Below are 18,551 nucleotides of genomic sequence, written 5' to 3' on the forward strand. Positions count from 1 at the left end.
CTCAGCCTCCCCCCGGCCGGGTTCTGATTTCCATTCGGTTGGCCTCAACTGCCACCCCTCTCTGGCCTCCAGCCTCCAATCTTCCGGTCTCTCAAACTGGAGTGCGCTCATACCTTCCCGCTCCCGCTCCGTCTGTTCTGACTTCGGCCGCGAGGTCCCCCCGCCCCCCATCTCTGGCCCCGGGCCTCTGCCTCGCAGCGCCGCGTCGCCTCCAGGGTCGGGGGTCAGGACGGGAAACCCCCTCGGGAAACCCCCAGGGACTCGCTGGAGGAGGGGGCGGCGGGAAGCAGCCGGGTCACCACTATTTAAGCCAGTCCTGTCGGGCGGGGGAGAGAGCCGGACCGGCATGGACCAGAGCCTCTGCCTCCTGCTCCCCTTCTTCCTGGGGCTCCTCCATCGAGGCCTCGGTCAGCAAGGGAAGGGGCCCCGTTAGGGGAGCGAGTTTGGGGCCCGGGGCGGGGGGGGGGGTGGCTGGCACAGGGAGGACTCGAGCAGGGCGGCGGGGAGGCCGCTGAGGACCCTAAGGCGGGGACAAGGGGGTCCGCCGCTGGGGTGGGGGTGGGGGACAGGGCTGAGAGCGCCGTCTGCCCGCAGGTGGGCCCCTGGAGGTGGAGCCCCCAGACCCGGTGGTGGCGGTGTCCTTGGGCGGGTCGCGGCAGCTCACCTGCCGGCTGGCCTGCGCCGGCCACCGGGCGCCCTCGGTGCAGTGGCGCGGCCTGGACACCAGCCTGGGCGCCGTGCGGTCGGACGCAGGCCGCAGCGTCCTCACCGTGCACAACGCCTCCCTGTCGGCGGCGGGCCCGCGCGTGTGCGTGGGCTCCTGCGGGGACCTGACCTTCCAGCGGACCGTGCAGCTCCTGGTGTTCGGTGAGCTCCCAACCCCCCCTGCCGCCCTCGCACTTTCCGCGGCAGAGCAGCCCTGCCCTGCCTCGGTCCGATACCGCGTTTTCCTGGGCGCCCACCCAGATTGCCCAGCCCGCCCCCCACCCCGATCAAAGACGGCCCCAGCTCAGCCTGCGTCACTCAGCAACCCATTCCCCGCCCTCCTCACCCCCGCCCAGTGCCCCTCCTGACTCCTGCCCCTTCTGCTCTGCTCTCCTCACCCCCCCACCCCGCCCCTCCTGACTCCCGCCCCTTCTGCTCTGCTCTCCTCACCCCCCCACCCCGCCCCTCCTGACTCCCGCCCCTTCTGCTCTGCTCTCCTCACCCCCCCACCCCGCCCCTCCTGACTCCCGCCCCTTCTGCTCTGCTCTCCTCACCCCCCCCCCCCGCCCCTCCTGACTCCCGCCCCTTCTGCTCTGCTCTGTTCTCCCCCCCCCACCTGACTCCCGCCCCTTCTGCTCTGCTCTCCTCACCCCCCCACCCCGCCCCTCCTGACTCCCGCCCCTTCTGCTCTGCTCTCCTCACCCCCCCACCCCGCCCCTCCTGACTCCCGCCCCTTCTGCTCTGCTCTCCTCACCCCCCACCCCGCCCCTCCTGACTCCCGCCCCTTCTGCTCTGCTCTCCTCACCCCCCCCCCCCGCCCCTCCTGACTCCCGCCCCTTCTGCTCTGCTCTCCTCACCCCCCCACCCCGCCCCTCCTGACTCCTGCCCCTTCTGCTCTGCTCTGTTCTCCCCCCCCACCTGACTCCCGCCCCTTCTGCTCTGCTCTCCTCACCCCCCCACCCCGCCCCTCCTGACTCCCGCCCCTTCTGCTCTGCTCTCCTCACCCCCCCCCCCCCCCCCCTCCTGACTCCCGCCCCTTCTGCTCTGCTCTCCTCACCCCCCCACCCCGCCCCTCCTGACTCCCGCCCCTTCTGCTCTGCTCTCCTCACCCCCCCACCCCGCCCCTCCTGACTCCCGCCCCTTCTGCTCTGCTCTCCTCTTCAGCATCTTGCACTCTGGACACACGAGCTGTGGCCGCTGGGCCTTCCCCTCACCCTATGCACCAGCAGCCCCCACTCACCCCTTGGCCCTGCCCTCAAGTCTCCTCCTCAGGGCCCAGTGCTGACCTGCGGGCTAAGCCCACCTGGCCCCAACCCTCTGTCCATTCTGCAGCGTTCCCAGCCCAGCTGACTGTCTCCCCAGTAGCCCTGGTGGCCAAGCAGGACCGAGAGGTAGCCTGCACAGCCCACAATGTCACGCCCGTCAGTCCCGAGGCCCTCTCCTTGTCCCTGCTCCTGGGGGACCGAGAACTGGAGGGGGTGCAGGCCCTGGGCCGGGATGTGGAGGAGGAGCCCCAGCAAGGTGAGGACCTGCTGTTCCGAGTGACAGAGCGCTGGCTGTTGCCCCCCCTGGGGACCCCCACCCCACCCACCCTCCACTGCCAGGCAACCATGAAGCTGCCTGGCTTGGAGCTGAGCCACCACCAGCCCATCCCAGGTGAGTCTTCGGGGTTCTGGACAGCCTGCACTCGGTGTCCCCAGGAAGTAGGTGAAGTCACCCAGCTCCTATGTGCCTTGATGAGTGCTGCCCAGGGGCTCTTCTGGAATCCTGGCTCCACCCCTCACCTGCTGTGTCCCGGTGTGGACCAGTCACAATTCCCACAGCAGGTGGGGCTATCAAATGCCACCAGAGTGACATTCCCTACTCATCTATTCAGTCATTCAACAGATTTATTGAGCACCTACCCTGTGTCGGACCCCCTGAGATCCTGTCCTACTTTGCCCACAGTCCTCCAGGGCTCCTACCTCCCTCAGGGTAAAAAAAAAAAAAAAAAAAAAAAAACCAATGCTCCTTCATCCACGGGGCCTTGAATGACCTGCTGTCACCTCCCCCCTCTTCCTCCATCACCCTGCTCCAGCCACATGAGCCTCCCAGCTGCTCCTCCAACAGGCCAGATGCAGTCCTGCCTCAGGACCTTTACACATGCTCCAGCCTCCACTGGGAATGCTCTTCCCCCAGCTGTGTCCATTGCTCCATCACTCACTTTCCTCAGGTTGCCTTCCCAGTGAGGCTTTTCCTGACCTGTCTGAAGGGTCAAAGCACCGTTACTGTCCCTTACACATGTATGTGTACACACACGAGCCATGTGACTTCTCTTATTGTGTATTCTTTGACACTTTTTATCAATATCTGGCATCCCGGATTTTCTCTTCATTTTTTTCCCATTGTCTGTCTCCCCTACTGTTGGCTTCGCTCAGATAGGAATATGTTTTATTCACGGCTACGTCCCCAGTGGCTAAAACAGTGCCCAACACATAGTAAGTATTCAACAGATACATTCCGAATGAGCGGATGGGTAGACGGAAGGACAGATGAAATCACGGTGCCTGGCACGTGGTAGGTACGCAGTAAATACTTGCTGAGTGAACGAACAAATGAAAACATTTAACTTGGGGCTAAGAACACAGCAGGTGCTCAGTTCGTATCAGACATTATTAATTTAACAACGTGTCTAATGTGGGAGGGGCCCTGCCCACATCATGAAGCCCCTGGCAGGCTCTCATTAAAAAAGCACAAATCCCTTCTCCAGCAGGGCACCCTGAAACTCATGTTACTGCACTTGGGGTCATCGGGGTGGGGGTAGATCAAGGGAGCTCCCCGGGGGGGGGGGGGGGCGATTGGAAGGGGCGGGGTGCAGGGAAGGGGTGGTGGGAGAGCACACAGAGAGGCCACTGGATCTGAAAGGTGCTTTCTGGTAAGATGTACAAACCCCTCCTGGGGCTCAGCCTCCCATCTCCAGCACAAGGGATGAGCAGAGAGCCCCGGCACCCTTCACTTTGTCAGGGAGCACCTCCCCTCTGTCCACCTACTAGCCCTGTAATTTATAAAAGCCAGTACTCACCAAGCCCACACCCTGATTGCTCTCCATGGCACCCCTAGGATGGGTGGCTCTCACCCCCTTTACCACTGAGGAAATTGAGGTGCAGAGGTTCAGATGCTTACTCAGAGTGGGGAGAGGACCGAGACAGGCCCTGGCCCCACCCCTACCCACTGGGATACCCTTCGATTTGCCCAAGTGGCCCAGGATGGGGCCACAGGGTCGAACCCTGTGGTCTAAATGGAGAGGCAGGCAGGAGAAGGGGCCTGGGGCAGGAGAAAAAACAACCCCCCTGTTTTCCAGTCCTGCACAGGCTGACCTCCCAGGAGCCCCCTGTAACGACCTCCCCCAAGGCCACCCCAGAGCTGAGCTCCACCCAGAGCCCCGGGAGTCCTGGGCCCCCGCCTGGGAACAGTTCCACCAGGCCCTGTCGCCCTGAGATCCACCAGTCACCAGCACCAGGGGGTCTGGAGCTACTGTGTGAGGCAGCCTGTGGCCCCGGTATGTCAGCGAGCTGGACCCAGGCCCCCGGGGGTCTTGAAGCCTACGAGAGGCAGGAGGCTGGGGCCCTGGCTCGGCTGAGCGTGCTGTGGGCCAGGTGCAACCCTGAAGGCTGGTTTCAGTGTCGCCTGGACCCAGGGGGACAGATGGCCAGCCTCTACCTGGTCCCTGAAATCTGTGAGTTCTGGGGGCTAGGGAGGGGGCTGGGGGAGCCTCAGAGGGAGGAAAGCCTTGCATCAAGACCTTAGACAAGGAATGGTCCCGCCCGGCTTCAATTGCCCAAACTGTCCAGTGGGCTTCCCAAATGTAAGATCACACTTGCCTGGCAGGGCGAGGACTGTAAATCTAAGGGACTGTGTAGATTTCACAGCACTTTGTAAACTCTAAACTTTATAGCCTACAACAGCCTATAGAATAGAATACAGCCACTTAGGTCATTTCAAATTTTCTAGTAGCCACATTCAGAACTATAAATGAGACATCTTACATTCTTTTCTCCTTGTTTCAAACTAAGTCCTCAAGACGTGGTGTGGATTTTACGCTGACCTCACTTCCCATTCAGACATGCCGTATTTCAAACACAGGCGTGGGGGGCGGTCACCTCACTGGACAGCCCGTTTCTAACTACAAGGTCCTATGCGCCTTTCAAAAGATTCACTCCAAAACGTTTGGATAGTCTAGCAGCTTTTGGACATTTCAAAAGACATTCTAAACCGTGAAGTCCTTTGCCAAGTTTCAGGGAACCCAGTAAATGTGGAGGCCCCTAGCAGATTCTACTAAGCTTCTCCCCCAAACCCGCCAAGAGGTGTTCAGACCTCCCGACACTTCCTTCTCTAGGTCCCCCAACGACATCCGCAGCCCTGTGGCCGGGCAGCTTGGTGCTGGGGCTGCTCTTCCTGGCGTTCCTCACCCATCGCCTGTGGAGACGCTGCAGGCCTGCTGGCTGACCACCAACCCCCAGCAGACCCTCTGGGCCCCTGCCCCACGCAGACTGGATTGAGGAGGACTGGCCTGAAATGGCCTTCCTTGCCTTCCACTCAGTTGCAAACAGAGGACATCTGCAGGGTTCTGGATCTACACGGTTGAGAGCCGACCATGACCTGCTAACTTGATGGCCAGCATCTGAGTTTCCCCTCAGTGGGACCCCTGGGGCCCCACCTCCCAATGGGCCAGAGCTAGGGAATAAAGGGCGTGTGGTCTGACCTCAGTGGTGTCTGTGGTGTTTCGGGGATGCCAGAATCTCCTACCCAGCCCCAGCGACCCTCTGCACTGGGGGGCTCCCCTGAGAGGTGGGGATGGACAGGCACGCCGCCCCCACTTGGCCAGGGCTGGGGGAAAGGGCGCAACAGGGAGCGTGGCGTGGATTCTGCCCGGGTGGGAGAACACAACTGTTTGTGGCTTCTCCTGGATGTGGGACACTGAAACTTGAGAATAACTGGGATTCCTCAAAACAAGTGGGGACAGGCATTGGGCGGGGGGGGGGGGGGGGGGGGGGGGGGGGGGGGATGGGGAGGAGTGTGAGCAAAGACATAGAAGTGGCTCGTTAAAGGAAATTTTATCTCTCTTGGGGTGGCTTGGGGGCTAAGTCAGTCGGGTGGGGTTGGGGAGAGCTGGAAATCAGATGAGCAGGTGAAAGGCTGTAGATGCTGAGGATTCCGCCTGCGGGCACTGGGGAGCTACCGGAGAGTTCAGAGCTTCAGAGGCTGTGGTGTGAGAGAGCCCTCTGGTGGTGAGGCAAGGTAACAGCATGGGACGGGGAAATGGGGGCCTTGGTTGGTCCACTCATTCAGGGAGCTGTGGGAGCTCAGAGCAGATCCCCCAATTCATCCTGGTGGGTGGTTGGCGGGGGAGAGGAGACCTCGCCCCACCGGGTGAGCCTGAAACTCAGACGGAGATTGGACTAGGCTGAAGGCCAGGCTGAGCACAGACTCAGCGGAAAATCAGAGAACAGGGCAGGGGCGGCGCTCCGTCCTGGAGTTGGAACAATCGCCCGCACGCTCCGCCCGGCATCGCTGATAACCAAGGAAACCGGTTGCTAGGGGACCATGCTAATGAAGGACTCGCCCACTACCAAGATGGTAAACAATCCGGCTTCAGGCCAGAAACCATGTCCTTTCCTAGAGAGCCATTTTGGAGTCTGGTAAAATTCAGGTTCCGGACCGAAGCCTGGAAAGCTGTCCAACCCACGTGAAGAGGAACCCGGAGGGAAAGTGCCAATTAAAACCCAAGGGGGCGGGAAGTGGACTGCTCCAGTTATTTGCCAGAGTCTTCCAGCGGGATCCGGGCGGGCTCTGCCCTTAACCAAGATGGCCGTCCCGAGGCGCCAGCGCACTGTGGAATACGGCGGCGCTTCCGGTCCCGCTGCCCCCAGCGAAGATGGCGGCAGTGGAGAAGCGGCGGCCGGCCGTGGCTCCCGCGGCCAGTTTCCCCGACAGCGGCCGGCCGGCGGTGTCCCGGGCAGCGGCAGCGACCGAGAGTGAGGAGGACTTCCTGCGGCAGGTCGGCGTGACGGAGATGCTGCGCGCGGCTCTGCTGAAGGTGCTGGAGGCGCGGCCCGAGGAGCCGATCGCCTTCCTGGCGCACTACTTCGAGAACATGGGCCTGCGCTCGCCTGCAAACGGCGGCGCCGGGGAGCCCCCGGGCCAGCTCCTGTTGCAGCAGCAGCGCCTGGGCCGCGCGCTGTGGCACCTTCGCCTGGCTCACCACTCCCAGAGGTGCGGGGCGGGGCCGGGGCGGCGCCGCTGCGGACCTGCAGCCCCAGCTCGCTGCCCGCGGGCGTGCTGGGCACTGTGGTGCGCAAGCCTCCCGGCGGGGGGGTGGAAGTGGGGGGGCTGGCGCCTGTAGTTCTGGCCGTCTTCGTGTGTTGTGATGCCTTTCTGCAGGTGCTGAGTTCCCCCTTGAAGCCCACGCCACTTTTAAAAATCACAAAGTTCAGAGAGGACTTCACCCAAAGTCACGGAGCGAGACCTCCGAGCCAGGTCCTAACAAGCTAGGTTTTTTCCTAGATGTGTTGTCACTAGCGTCGTTGCATCCCCATCCGTTAGGCCAGAAAATAGATATTTACAGGGCGGGGCGGTGGAGTCACCCAAGACCCCTACCCTAGGAGGTAGCTCCCATGGGGCAGGAGTGGTGTCCAGAAAGAGGCCTGCTTTAGGCACAGGGAGAGGTGCTGCAGGCACGAAGCCGGCGGGTGCACTGGCCTGGAGGCTGTAGAGCTGCAGTGTGGGACCCACAGGCTGCTTAGCCTTCTGGTGGCTGAGGCCTGGTGGGGTGGAGGACATGGCAACCGTACCGGAGCACGGCCCCGCCCCCAACCGCTCTGAGCCCAAGGAAGGTGGTTGAGGACCATGGATTGGATGAATGGTCCACATCAGGGGGGTTGAGGAGAAGCTTTCTGACGTTCACCGTCCACCAGACCAGGTCATGACTGGGTGTGGATGGCTAGGTCTTGGTTGAGACCCCTGGAGAGAGGCCCCTAGAAGCAGAGCCTGAGGCAAGCGTCTGTGGGTAGGTAATTTTATAAGGGAGTGCTTCCAGAAGAACCAAGCAAGGGAGTGTTCCAGCCTGATCACCAGGGGGTCCCCGCACGTTTCAAGCACGTGCCCGCCTTTGGGCGGCCTCCCAAGAGAGTCATGGGTACAGGCCATAGGACAGCACAGAGAAGCTGGGGAGAGGTCTCCGGTGTGGGAAGGGGTGTGGAGGGTGGGCATCTGAGAAGAGCATGCATGTGTCTGAAGGTCTGCAGGGGCTGGGGTGGGAAAGGAGTCCCAGGTAGCCCCTGGGGCCATCCACTGAGATGGGAGGTCATTGGTTGGGGGAAAGCGTGTGCAGTGTTGCTCCAGGACTCTAAGTCAGGCTCTGGGAGAACCTTGCAGCTGGAGAGTAGACAGGTAGGTCTGCAACTGGGACAGGAGGTCGTCAGCTGGGAGGGGTGTGAAGGCTTCAGGAGAACCAAGAAGAGCTCAGGACCCAACCCTGAGGAGCCCCAGCCTCAGAGAGCCCGCAAAAACGCATGATCAGGCCAACCAGACATGAAGGCGGGAACCAGCAGAATGGCATCCTGGGGCATCTTGCAGGGAGGAAAAGGGCCACCATGTACAGTGGTGCAGGTCAAGCACTGCACGAAGCACTCACCTACAGGCAGCCACAAATGAGGATATTTATATAAATGGCTTTTTGCAGAGCTTTTTCCTAATTCACACGGAGGCACTTTGTGGACGGGGGGCGGTCCTGTGTCCGTCCGGTGGCCCGTAGTCGAGGGCGCAAAGCGTCTGTTGGATTTAAGGCCAGGAGGGCCCTATTCCTTTCCCGTGGCTGCTGTGGCAAATTACCACAAACTTGGTGGCTTAAGACAACAGGTATCTGGGGCACCTGGCTGGCTCAGTAGGTAGAGCTCACGACTCTTGATCTCAGAGTTGTAAGTTCGAGCCCCACGTTGGGTGTAAGAGATTACTTAAAAATAAAATCTTAAAAAAAGAGAGATACGGAAACTTATTCTCTCACAGTTCTGGAGGCTGAGAGTCTGAGATCAAGGTGTCAGTGTCCCGGGGCCGTGCTCCCTCTGGAGGCTCCAGGGGAGAGGGTCCTTCCTGCCTCCCCAGCTCGGGGGTCTCCAGGCGGCTCTCCTCCCTCCAGGGTAAGCCTCCCTCCTTCTGTGTCTCTCTGGCCTCTTGTTTCTCATCTGAGGACATTTGATGTAGGGCCACCTCATCTCATCTCCACATCCTGAACTAGTTCCCTCAGCAAAAACTGTATTTCCAAATAAGGCCAGTCACAGGTTCTGCATAGACGTGCAGTTTGGGGGGGACTCTGTTTACTGCAGTGCGGGGGCATGGGAGCCGTTGGCTGGAGGCAGTTTGGAACGGCAGGGCCACCGAGGGTGCAGCGAACGAGGGCGTGTCTGCGCTGGCATCGGGGCTCACCTGGGCCCCCCAGAGATGGAGCCGGTGGCTAACTCAGAAGACAGTGCAGTCAGGAGCCCTGAACCTTGCCTGACGGGCCAAAGGCAGAAGCCAGGCCAGGCAAGTCCCCGGGCGGAAACCAGGGGCGCCCGCTGAAGCCGGGCAGCTTCGCCCTGATGCGGAGGGGCTGACTGGGCCAGGTTGGGGCTGTCATCGGCATGAAAGGTTTGGGAAGAAGTCATCCAGACTCCCCTTGTCCTACGTCTTGCAAAATCAGAAGCGCTGGCCCGCCGGGATTGGTGACGGTGGCAGTGGTGTGCAGTCGGCCACCCCCCTGCCAGCCCCAAGTCCCCAAGAGCACAAAACAAGCTTTATGAGACCTGCTGAGGGCCGTGTGGCCACTGAGGGGCAGAGCCGGAGCCCGAGCTGGGTGTTGTGGCCCCCGGGGCCTCTGAGCCACTGTACCGCCACAGAAAGAGCGCCACCTCGCGCCCCCATGACCCGGGAAAACGCTCAGAAGGCACCACCAACCCCGGTTCCTTAGCTCACTCTGAGTGGGGCCATCCCAGGCCCTGCCGGGGGCCGAGTAGCACCTCTGGCCTCCACCCACCCGGTGGTAACAACCAGAAGTGTCCCCAGATCTCACCCCCATTGAGAACCTCTGGTCTAAAGCGAAACGTTTCCACGTCTCATTCTGGAGATACACGCACGTACACGTATCTTTAAAACAAACGCTCGCGCTCTTTCGCGTGACGTGGCCAGAGCCAGGTGGCCCCGCATGCGGTGTGGGTGAGGGGCTGACTTGAGGCCAGTGCCCTGGAGGCCGGGTGTCTCCTTCCTCAGCACCCTGCCTGGGACTGTGATTACCTCTTTGCGTGTCTCCCTGCCCCGCGAGGCGGACGGCACCCGGACAGCCCGCTGGACCGCGGCCCTGGACGCGGCTCAGAGCGCAGGAGGCCCTCCCACGTGTGGGGCGCTGTTTTAAGTCCTTGGCATGAACTCCATCCCTCTATCCTGCAACACAGGCATTAGGACCCTCATGGTCCAGACCCGCAGGGTGGGGGGCTCAGGAGCTCGGTGAACAGGGGACCCAACCGGCTCCTGGGGTTTCTCGCGCCAGGCTGTCTCCATCTCTAGGGAGGAGCGAATTCGCTCAAGAGAATCGGTGGCTGGAAAAGATGAGTCTTGGGCCACGTCGGTGTCGTTCGAGACAAGCCGTGTCACGCGGCAGTAACAAACAGCCCTGACACGAAGGACTGCTTCTCACACCACGAGGCCGTGGCCGCGAGGGGCTGTGCTCACGGACTCTTGCTCGGTTTCCCCAAGTACGGCAGCGGGGAGCGGACCGTGGGGACACCACGGTCACTCCCAAAGCTGGCTCGAGAGAGGACTGCGCGTGACTCTGCTCACCTGTCGGTGGTGGAGCCACGTCCTGTGGCTCCTCTCACTTGAGGGGCGTGGCGGGCCTTCAGAGCGCCCGCATGTCAGATGGGGTGGCTGCCACGTGGGGAGGGCGCACGGTGGCTCTGGAGACGCCACGGGCCTGGGCGCCAGGGTGCCGGCGTGTGAGCCTTCGGGGGACCCTGACGGCAGCCTCTTGAGAGACCCTGAGCCACTGCCGAGTCCCCGACCCGCAGAAACAGGCCACGAACGCTTGCTGCCATTTCAGGCCGCTGGGCTCAGGGCAGTTTGTTACGCAGCGACACGTAGCTGCTGGGGGCGCCAGTGACGGCCGAGTCTGTTCACAGCGGACCTCCCCCACGTTCTTTCCTCCTCCCGGTGGAAGGAGTTAATGTTTCGGGCTCCTGCAGGGGCCCCTGTGTGGCTCGGTCGGGTAAGTGGCCAACTCTTGATTTCGGCTCATTTCAGCTCAGGTCGTGATCTCACGTTTCGTGAGTTGGAGCCCCACGTCGGGTTCTGCGCTCACATCGCGGAGCCTGCTTCCAATTCTGTGTCCCTCTTTCTGCGCCTCCCCTACTTTCGTGCTTCCTCTCTCTCTCTCTCTCTTTCTCTCTCTCTCTCTCTCTCTCTCTCAAAAATAAGCAAATGTTTAAAAGCAAAACCCAAGTCCCGCACAGGGCTGGTTTGAGGCATCGGCTCACGTGGGTGGCAGTCGTGGTAAAGGAGTGAGCACTAACGCCACCCCAGCGCTCCCCGGGGCAGTCTCACCGACCGCCGGCTCCAGCAATGGCGAGGGGCCAATGAGTGAGAAGAGAAAGGGGTTTGTAGCCCGACCGACGGAGAAGCGAGTCCCAGCTGGCAGAGAGACCCCCCAGGCTACACTTCTGCAGCCTCTGGGCCTCGGTTTCCTCCTCTGTCGTGGGGCTCCGATCCACAGAGCTCGCTGGGTCAGCACATCCGCCCACAAGCCCCACACCAGGCAGCAGCGATGACCGCAGTGGCGGTCACGTATTGACCAGCATGTACTGAGCACCGGCCGTGCGCCAGCCCAGCCTCCACTAAGCACCCGCTGCTTACGGGCCAGCATTTGCTGGGGTCCATTGCTCGCTGGCCCATAGAAAGGTGAGACGACGTGCCCAGGTCACACGGGAGGTGAGTGGAGCCTCCGCGTACCTTCCCTCACCTGGAGCGGAGCGGAGCAGACAGAGGAGGAGTGTAAGCCTCACAGTCGCCCGGCCCCCTCCTCTCTGGGATCCTTGGCCTGACCGTGAGCCTGCACCGAGCCTCAATACCTATTGGTCACGGTGGAAATGCTAACGGGCCACCAGCCACGGTAGCGCTGGGCCACCGGCCGGGCCCTAGGCTGCCAGTCCAGTGAGGGAGCGAGACACGGGGCGAACCAGCCACCCAGGCTCACCCTGCAACCCGCACGTAGCCGCCGTGCTCCCCAATCAGCTCGTGAAGCCCCCTGCACGGCCAGGCCGTGCAGTGGAACCTGAGCCATGCCCACCTTGCGCCGACAGCTCACAGCAGGGTCAGCCCCCTCCTGTGCCGGCGCTTTTGTGCCCCAGTCGCTGTTGTAGCCATTCAGCTCTGCCTTTGCAGCGACCACAAGCAACGTGTCAATGGATGCACGAGGCCTTGTGCCAATAAAGCTTTATTTACAAAATGGGGGGGGGGGGGGCTGGGGCAGACTTGACCCACTGGTGTAGTTTGCCTACTTTTGGCCCATGGGACTGTGACAGAATGAAATAAGCTAATCCGTATTAAACGCTGGGCTGAGCTTTTGGCCAAGAGTGACCACCCCGTAAGCGTAAATGTGATTGTCGGGCGGTCCCTGTGGGGCAGTGCCCGCTGGTTGACTTAGCAGACATTTCTAGAGCACCTGCCATACGCCAAGCCGTGCTCTAGGCACTAGGGTTCCTGGGCCGACATTCCGAAAGGACATCTTACACCAAGTCGGATGGTGGTAACTGCCATGGAGAAAAATAGAGGAGGCAGGGGAGGTCCCCACAGGAAAGGTGACATCTCAGTAAAAACTCAGGAGCTGGAGGGCCTGTGGGGGAAGGGCACTCCCGGCAAAGCACATAGTCCGTGCAAAGGCCCTGGGGCTCCCCCAGGCCTGGTTTGTTGGAGGAAGATAGATGGGGACGGGGGCGGGGGGGGGGGAGGTCCCAGGGCTGTGCTGGACTCTGCTCAGCTGGCCCAACACGCCTATCCTCCCGCAGGACGGCCTTCAACAACAACGTCGGCGTGGCCTACGAGTGCCTGAGTGCCAGTGGGCGCAAGAAGAAGCCGGGGCTGGACGGGCGCACCTACAGCGAGCTGCTCAAGCGCATCTGCCGGGACGGGGAAGCCCCCGAGGAGGTCGTCGCACCGCTGCTGCACAAGATCCAGTGCCGGGACCATGAGGCCGTGCCGCTGGACGTCTTCCGCGCCGGGATGCTCACCTGCTTCGTGCTACTGGAGTTCGTGGCGCGGGCCGGCGCCCTCTACCAGCTGCTGGAGGACCCCACGCTGGCTGTGGCCGACCGCCGCGTGGGCCAGGCCGTGCTGGACACCCTGGAGGGGGCCCTGCAGGCCAGCGACGGGGCTGCTGTGCCTGCCTGCTTCCTGGAGGCTGGCTCGCGCCTGGGCCCCGACAGCCTGGCGCTGGCCATGGACCGCGCCCTGGTGGCTCGGCGGCCCAGCTCCCCCATGACCCGGGAGGAGTTCCTGGAGAAGGCCGCCGCCCTCTTCATCGCCAAGGTCAAGCCGGTGGGCTGAGCGCCCACACGCCTTCCCTGCCTCCTCCCCCTGGGCGGCTGGAGGCACCACAAGGTGGTAGCCCCCTGCTCCCTGGCGGAGTGCAGGTCTCAGGCCGGAACTGGAGTGTCCCTGCATGCAGCGGGGAGCCCTCCCCCCGCCCGCCTTCCAAGCTGGAATCGTGCCCCAGCCCCTTCGGAGGGGAGGCCGAGGGCCCCGGGGAGCGGGCACCCCGTCCCCCCACCCCCACAAAGGCCCCTCTCCTCGGCAGTAATAAAGTCTGTGCTCGAGGCCGACCCGGTGTGTGTGCCCCCCTCCCTCCCCTCCATGTCCGCTGAAATGCTTCTCCGCTCCTGCCTCCGCTGCTCAGCGAGGCGCCCTGGACTCACAACCCTGAGACCCGGGAGGCCCTGCTGTCCACAAGGGCCCCACCCAGCCAGTTCCTGGCCACGGGTTCCCCAGCTGTCGAAGGAAGAGTCCGGCTGGGCAGGTAATCGTGACGGTGATGATGGAAACGGCGGACACGTGTGAGCCCTGCAAGGTCTTATGTGCCTCCAAGGAAGGCACATCACTACCCCGATTTTGGCAGATGGGGAAGTCGAGGCCCAGAGAGGAGTGAAGGGTCACCCTACCGGCAAGGGGCGTACTCCAGAACCCACACCCTCCACCACCTCTGCCACCTGCCGTCGGTCCACCCAGAACCCACACACACCTGCGAAGTCCGTCCTGTCACTGTTCACCAAGCACCCGCTGGGCACCCCTCTCCCCTCCAAGGGGATTGTTGCTTGCAAGAGGAACCCCTCTGGGAGCAGGAGGAAGGAGTCACATTCCCAGCCCAGGATGGTGGCCTCAGCCTCCAACTCTGGTAAATGGGACCCAGGACTCGGCCCCTTTTCTGATTGAAGGAGACCCCGTGGAAACAGAGCTTAAACCATTTTTCAGGCTACCGATGGCAAGGACCACCTTGTCTCCCCATCCCTCCCCCCTGCACAGGCCAGGTGATCAGCGAACTGGGAGTTGTGGCCACTGACTATGTGTTTTGCAAAACCGACCACAGCAACATTTCTGTTCCCACACGCTTCCAGAACGTCCCCACCCCTCCCTCGAAAGGCAGATCGAGAGGTGAAATCCGCATTCCCTTTCACTGAATTCGGGTGGCTTTTGTAACACTACGGGATCTCCACGGCTAGGTCACAAAGGGTGGCAGGTCCCATGCCCCCCGCCCTGGGCTCACCGGTTCACTCAGCAGCCCCGCGTGTGGCACAGCAGGCGACTGGCAGCACCGACTGCGCAGATTCACGAGCGAGACAGATCACCGTGTTTGCCATGAAGCTTTAGGGTCATTTATCATGCAGCAATGGGCAACTGGAAGGTTAAGGGGAAGCAAGCCGCTGAATAAGTGTTGGCCGGAACGCTTCTACTCTGTCCTGCGCCCACACACAGGGATTGCTCCAGAATCTGCAACCCAGCCGCCACGGGGCCGGGCAGCAGCAGGGACAAATCGTGGGTGAGGCCCCTGCCCACACTCGGCTCGTGGACAGGTGGGCCGTCTGCATTAGGTGCATACCTGTCCCGGAGCCCAGGCAGGTGGGGGCCTCGACGGTCAGCTCTGCGGTCACTCCTTCATGACCTCAGAAGCTGAGGTGGGCACTGTGTACTGGGTCACCCCGCCCTGCTGCCCCCTCCAGGCTGCCCCCGCCCTGCTGCCCCGGCTCACCGCTGCCCCTCTGCAGGGGAGCCACGCTGCCCAGGAAGCTCCACTCCTTCTGGGGCAGGCATTGCTAGTGAGCGATGGCCAGAGGGTATAAAAGCCAGCCCCGTTGCCTCAGGTGGAGCTAGTTTGGGGGCAGCTCATGTTCCAGAGCCCCCCAGAATAGAGGGAGGCCAAGTCCAGCCAGGACATTTGGCCTGCCCCATCCAGCCTCGCCCGCTGCCTCCCTGGGTCACCATCATGCGTGGTCTTAGGTCCGGAAGTCCCTTTCGTTACGACCCCGGCCTGACCTCTGCCAGCCGCCAGAGTCCAGGGAAGCTGACACAACGTTCGCACCTGGCCTCAACCTCATAGCAGTGTGGACCATGGGACACTACAAACCTCCCCCTTCTGGAAACACCCCCTTGCCCACTCTCTAAATGCTCCATGGGGCGCCTGGGTGGCGCAGTCGGTTAAGCGTCCGACTTCAGCCAGGTCACGATCTCGCGGTCCGTGAGTTCGAGCCCCGCGTCAGGCTCTGGGCTGATGGCTCGGAGCCTGGAGCCTGTTTCCGATTCTGTGTCTCCCTCTCTCTCTGCCCCTCCCCCATTCATGCTCTGTCTCTCTCTGTCCCAAAAATAAATAAACGTTGAAAAAATAAAAATAAAAAAAATAAATGCTCCTGCCCCGCCCCGTAGCGGCCTCCTCCTCTTATCTCAGCTTTGGGGGTCGGGGGACGTGGCCCCCCAGCTCTGTCCAGGGCCTCTCCTCACACATCCTCCTCACTTAGAATCTCACCGGCCTGAGGCATCTATTGCCGCCCGGACGCCAGGGTTCTCAAAGTCATGGCTTGGACCCCTTGCCTTGCTCTGCTCCAGCCTTCGAGAACCAACCACATACCTAGGACTTCTGGAGACATCCCAAGGACACCCTAGGCCTGCTGTATCTGGGACTGAGCCTCTAGCTGACCTCCCAAACCTGGGGCTCCCCTGGAGTTTGTGGCCTCTGTGGAAGCCCCCTGTCCACCCGGGTCTGGGGGCGTGGCTGGATGCCTCCTCCCCCTCAGCTGGCCCTTTTCTGGAACAGCAGGTGACTCCTGGATGGCCAATGAGATGCAGCCCTGGGATTGTTTGTGACACAGTTGAGCTGGGAGGACCTGGCCTGAGTTCTGGAGCCATTACACCACCACAAGTCCTGTGAGCAAAGTCAGCACTCAAGAAAGCTGACCCAGGAGACTCCCCAGCTCCTTGTCTTGCCTCTGTCCCCTCACTCTGTCTCAGGCACACCAGTCTCTAGCTGGAGCAACTTGTCCCCACCTCAGGGCCTTTGCATGTGCTAGCCCGTCTCTGTAACACTGTTACTCCAGACCCACATGGCTCACTTCCCCCCTTCATTCTGGTCTCTGCTCAGATGCCACCTCCTGAGGGACACCTCCCCTGACCACTCTCCAAACCAACCCTCCAACCACTCCTGTTGCTGATGCCTCACCATACTGTATTTTTCTTCTTGGCAATTATTGCTACCCAAAATCACTATTTATTTACCGATTTGTTTATGGCCTCTCTCCCTACCTCTCCAAAGGTGGGTGGCTTTGCTAGTCCTGTTCTCTGTAGCCCCAGGGCCTAGATCTGTGCATGGAAGTCATGAATCAATCAATTTTCCAGCGGAAGAATCTGAAGCTTACAGAGCTAAGTGTATTCAATTCCCACGACTGTTGTTACAAATCACCGTGAATTCAGTGGCTTAAAGTTACACACACTGGTTCTCACAGTCCTGGGCTCACAGGTCCAGGTCCTAACTCCCAGGTGTAGGCAGGGCTGGCTCCTCCGGGGGCCCCAGGGGGCCCCATCTCCTCGGTTTTCCGGCTTCCAGAGGTGCCGTCCTTGGCCCATGGCCCCTCCTCATCCTCAGAGCCAGAAGCACGGGGTCTGCCCATCTGTCTGACTTGGTCCTTTATGAATGGGGTAGATTACACAGGCCCCAACCACCGTGATTACCCAAAATAATCTCCCATCTCAAGATTCTTCTTCTTTTTAATGTAAGCTTTATGCCCAACGGACTCCAACTCATGACCCCGAGATCGAGTTGCATGCTCCAGCCAGGTGCTCTCTTCCCATCTCAAGATTCTTTTTTTTTTTTTTTTCAACGATTATTTATTTTTGACAGAGAGAGACAGAGCATGAACAGGGGAGGGGCAGAGAGAGAGGGAGACACAGAACCGGAAACAGGCTCCAGGCTCCGAGCCATCAGCCCAGAGCCCGACGCGGGGCTCGAACTCACGGACCGCGAGATCGTGACCTGGCTGAAGTCGGACGCTTAACCGACTGCGCCACCCAGGCGCCCCCCATCTCAAGATTCTTAATCTCATCTGCAAAGTCCCTTTTGTCCTGTGAGGTGGTATAGTCACAGGCTCTGGGATTAGGATGTGGACGGCTATGGGAGGTGAGGGGGGCATTATTCTCTCCCACAGTAAGTGACCGGCCCCATGGCACAACCAGGAAAAGGCAGGGTTGACCTCGAAGCCAGTTCTATTGCATCCAGAGCACACTGGCCATGAAGCCTCTGTCTTAGGACTCCATTTCCCTCTACCCTTGAGGGGCCACATTCTCTCCCGTCCGTCCTTTTATTCCACTCCTGCAGGCCCTGCCTCCTGAGATCACGTCTTCCTTCTCAACCGGCACGATTGCAGCAAAATGCCATTGTATACCTCTCCATAACATCTTCAACGCCCATGCTAAGAGTTTTCCAAATATTATCTCATGTAACTCATTTTACAGATAGAGAAACTGAGACCTGGCTTAGCATCCCAGGGCCATTTCCAAGGTCAGAGCAGAACTTAGGTTTGAATGCAGGGCGCTCCTGTGGCACGTGACGGGAGGCCCACATCAAACTGGCTTCATAAGAACGAAAGTAATTTATCAGTTTGCACCTCTGGAGCATTCAGAGGTCAGCATGGCTGCATCCAGGAGCACACACAGGGTCATCAGGATCCCCGAGTGCCACCTTTGTTCGTAGGGCTTGTGGTGATAAGACGGTCCCCTAACCTCAGGCCAGGTCCCCACTCAGTCACCCCAGCCCAGTGTTCTCAGAAAAAGTCCCAGAGCTGCATCTCATTAGATGGTTGGCCACATGCTGTTCCTGAACCAACCAGTGCAGCCAGGGGCTTGGAACGCTCTGATTGGGTGACCCGTCCCTGCAGCCAGGGTTTGGGGGGTCAGTCCAATTTGAACCTTACAGACTAAGAATGAGAAGCCCCTAAGGGAAAATCAAGGTGCTGTGGACACCCCAGATGACCAGCACTCCAGGATATTTCAGAGCCCAAGGAGCAGGCTTTCCTGGGGGATGAGGCCCCATGTGGCACCTGCTGGAGCGGCCATAAACTTGGTACCTCCCTTTACCTCTCCAAGGCCACCCCGCCCACCCAACACTTTGTGGGGCTGTGGGGATTACATAGGGAGATCCTGGGAAGCCTCTCTGGAAGAATCACGATTAGCTCTCACGACCGTTTATCTATAAGCTACCACACGCCAACGCCGACACTGCTGCTATAGGCAGAGAATGAGCGTCAGAG

At 60.8% G+C, this 18,551-nt stretch overlaps 2 protein-coding genes across 2 annotated transcripts; both read left to right on the plus strand.

Moving 5' to 3' along the window:
* The first annotated feature begins 304 nt into the window (after positions 1-304).
* MADCAM1 (mucosal vascular addressin cell adhesion molecule 1) lies at positions 305-5,428 on the plus strand. Its single transcript, XM_030297474.1, has 5 exons — positions 305-407; positions 595-867; positions 2,038-2,361; positions 4,046-4,420; positions 5,081-5,428. The coding sequence occupies exons 1-5, from the start codon at positions 347-349 to the stop codon at positions 5,188-5,190; spliced, it is 1,143 nt and encodes a 380-aa protein (XP_030153334.1). The 5' UTR covers positions 305-346; the 3' UTR covers positions 5,191-5,428.
* Positions 5,429-6,592: 1,164 nt separating this feature from the next.
* TPGS1 (tubulin polyglutamylase complex subunit 1) lies at positions 6,593-13,586 on the plus strand. The gene is made up of 2 exons (XM_030297489.1): positions 6,593-6,957; positions 12,774-13,586. Exons 1-2 carry the CDS (start codon positions 6,620-6,622, stop codon positions 13,309-13,311), a joined length of 876 nt encoding a protein of 291 aa, XP_030153349.1. The 5' UTR covers positions 6,593-6,619; the 3' UTR covers positions 13,312-13,586.
* The last annotated feature ends 4,965 nt before the right edge of the window (positions 13,587-18,551 follow it).

The sequence above is a fragment of the Lynx canadensis genome, chromosome A2 (genome assembly GCF_007474595.2).
Source record: "Lynx canadensis isolate LIC74 chromosome A2, mLynCan4.pri.v2, whole genome shotgun sequence".
Classification (NCBI taxonomy): Eukaryota; Metazoa; Chordata; class Mammalia; order Carnivora; family Felidae; genus Lynx; species Lynx canadensis.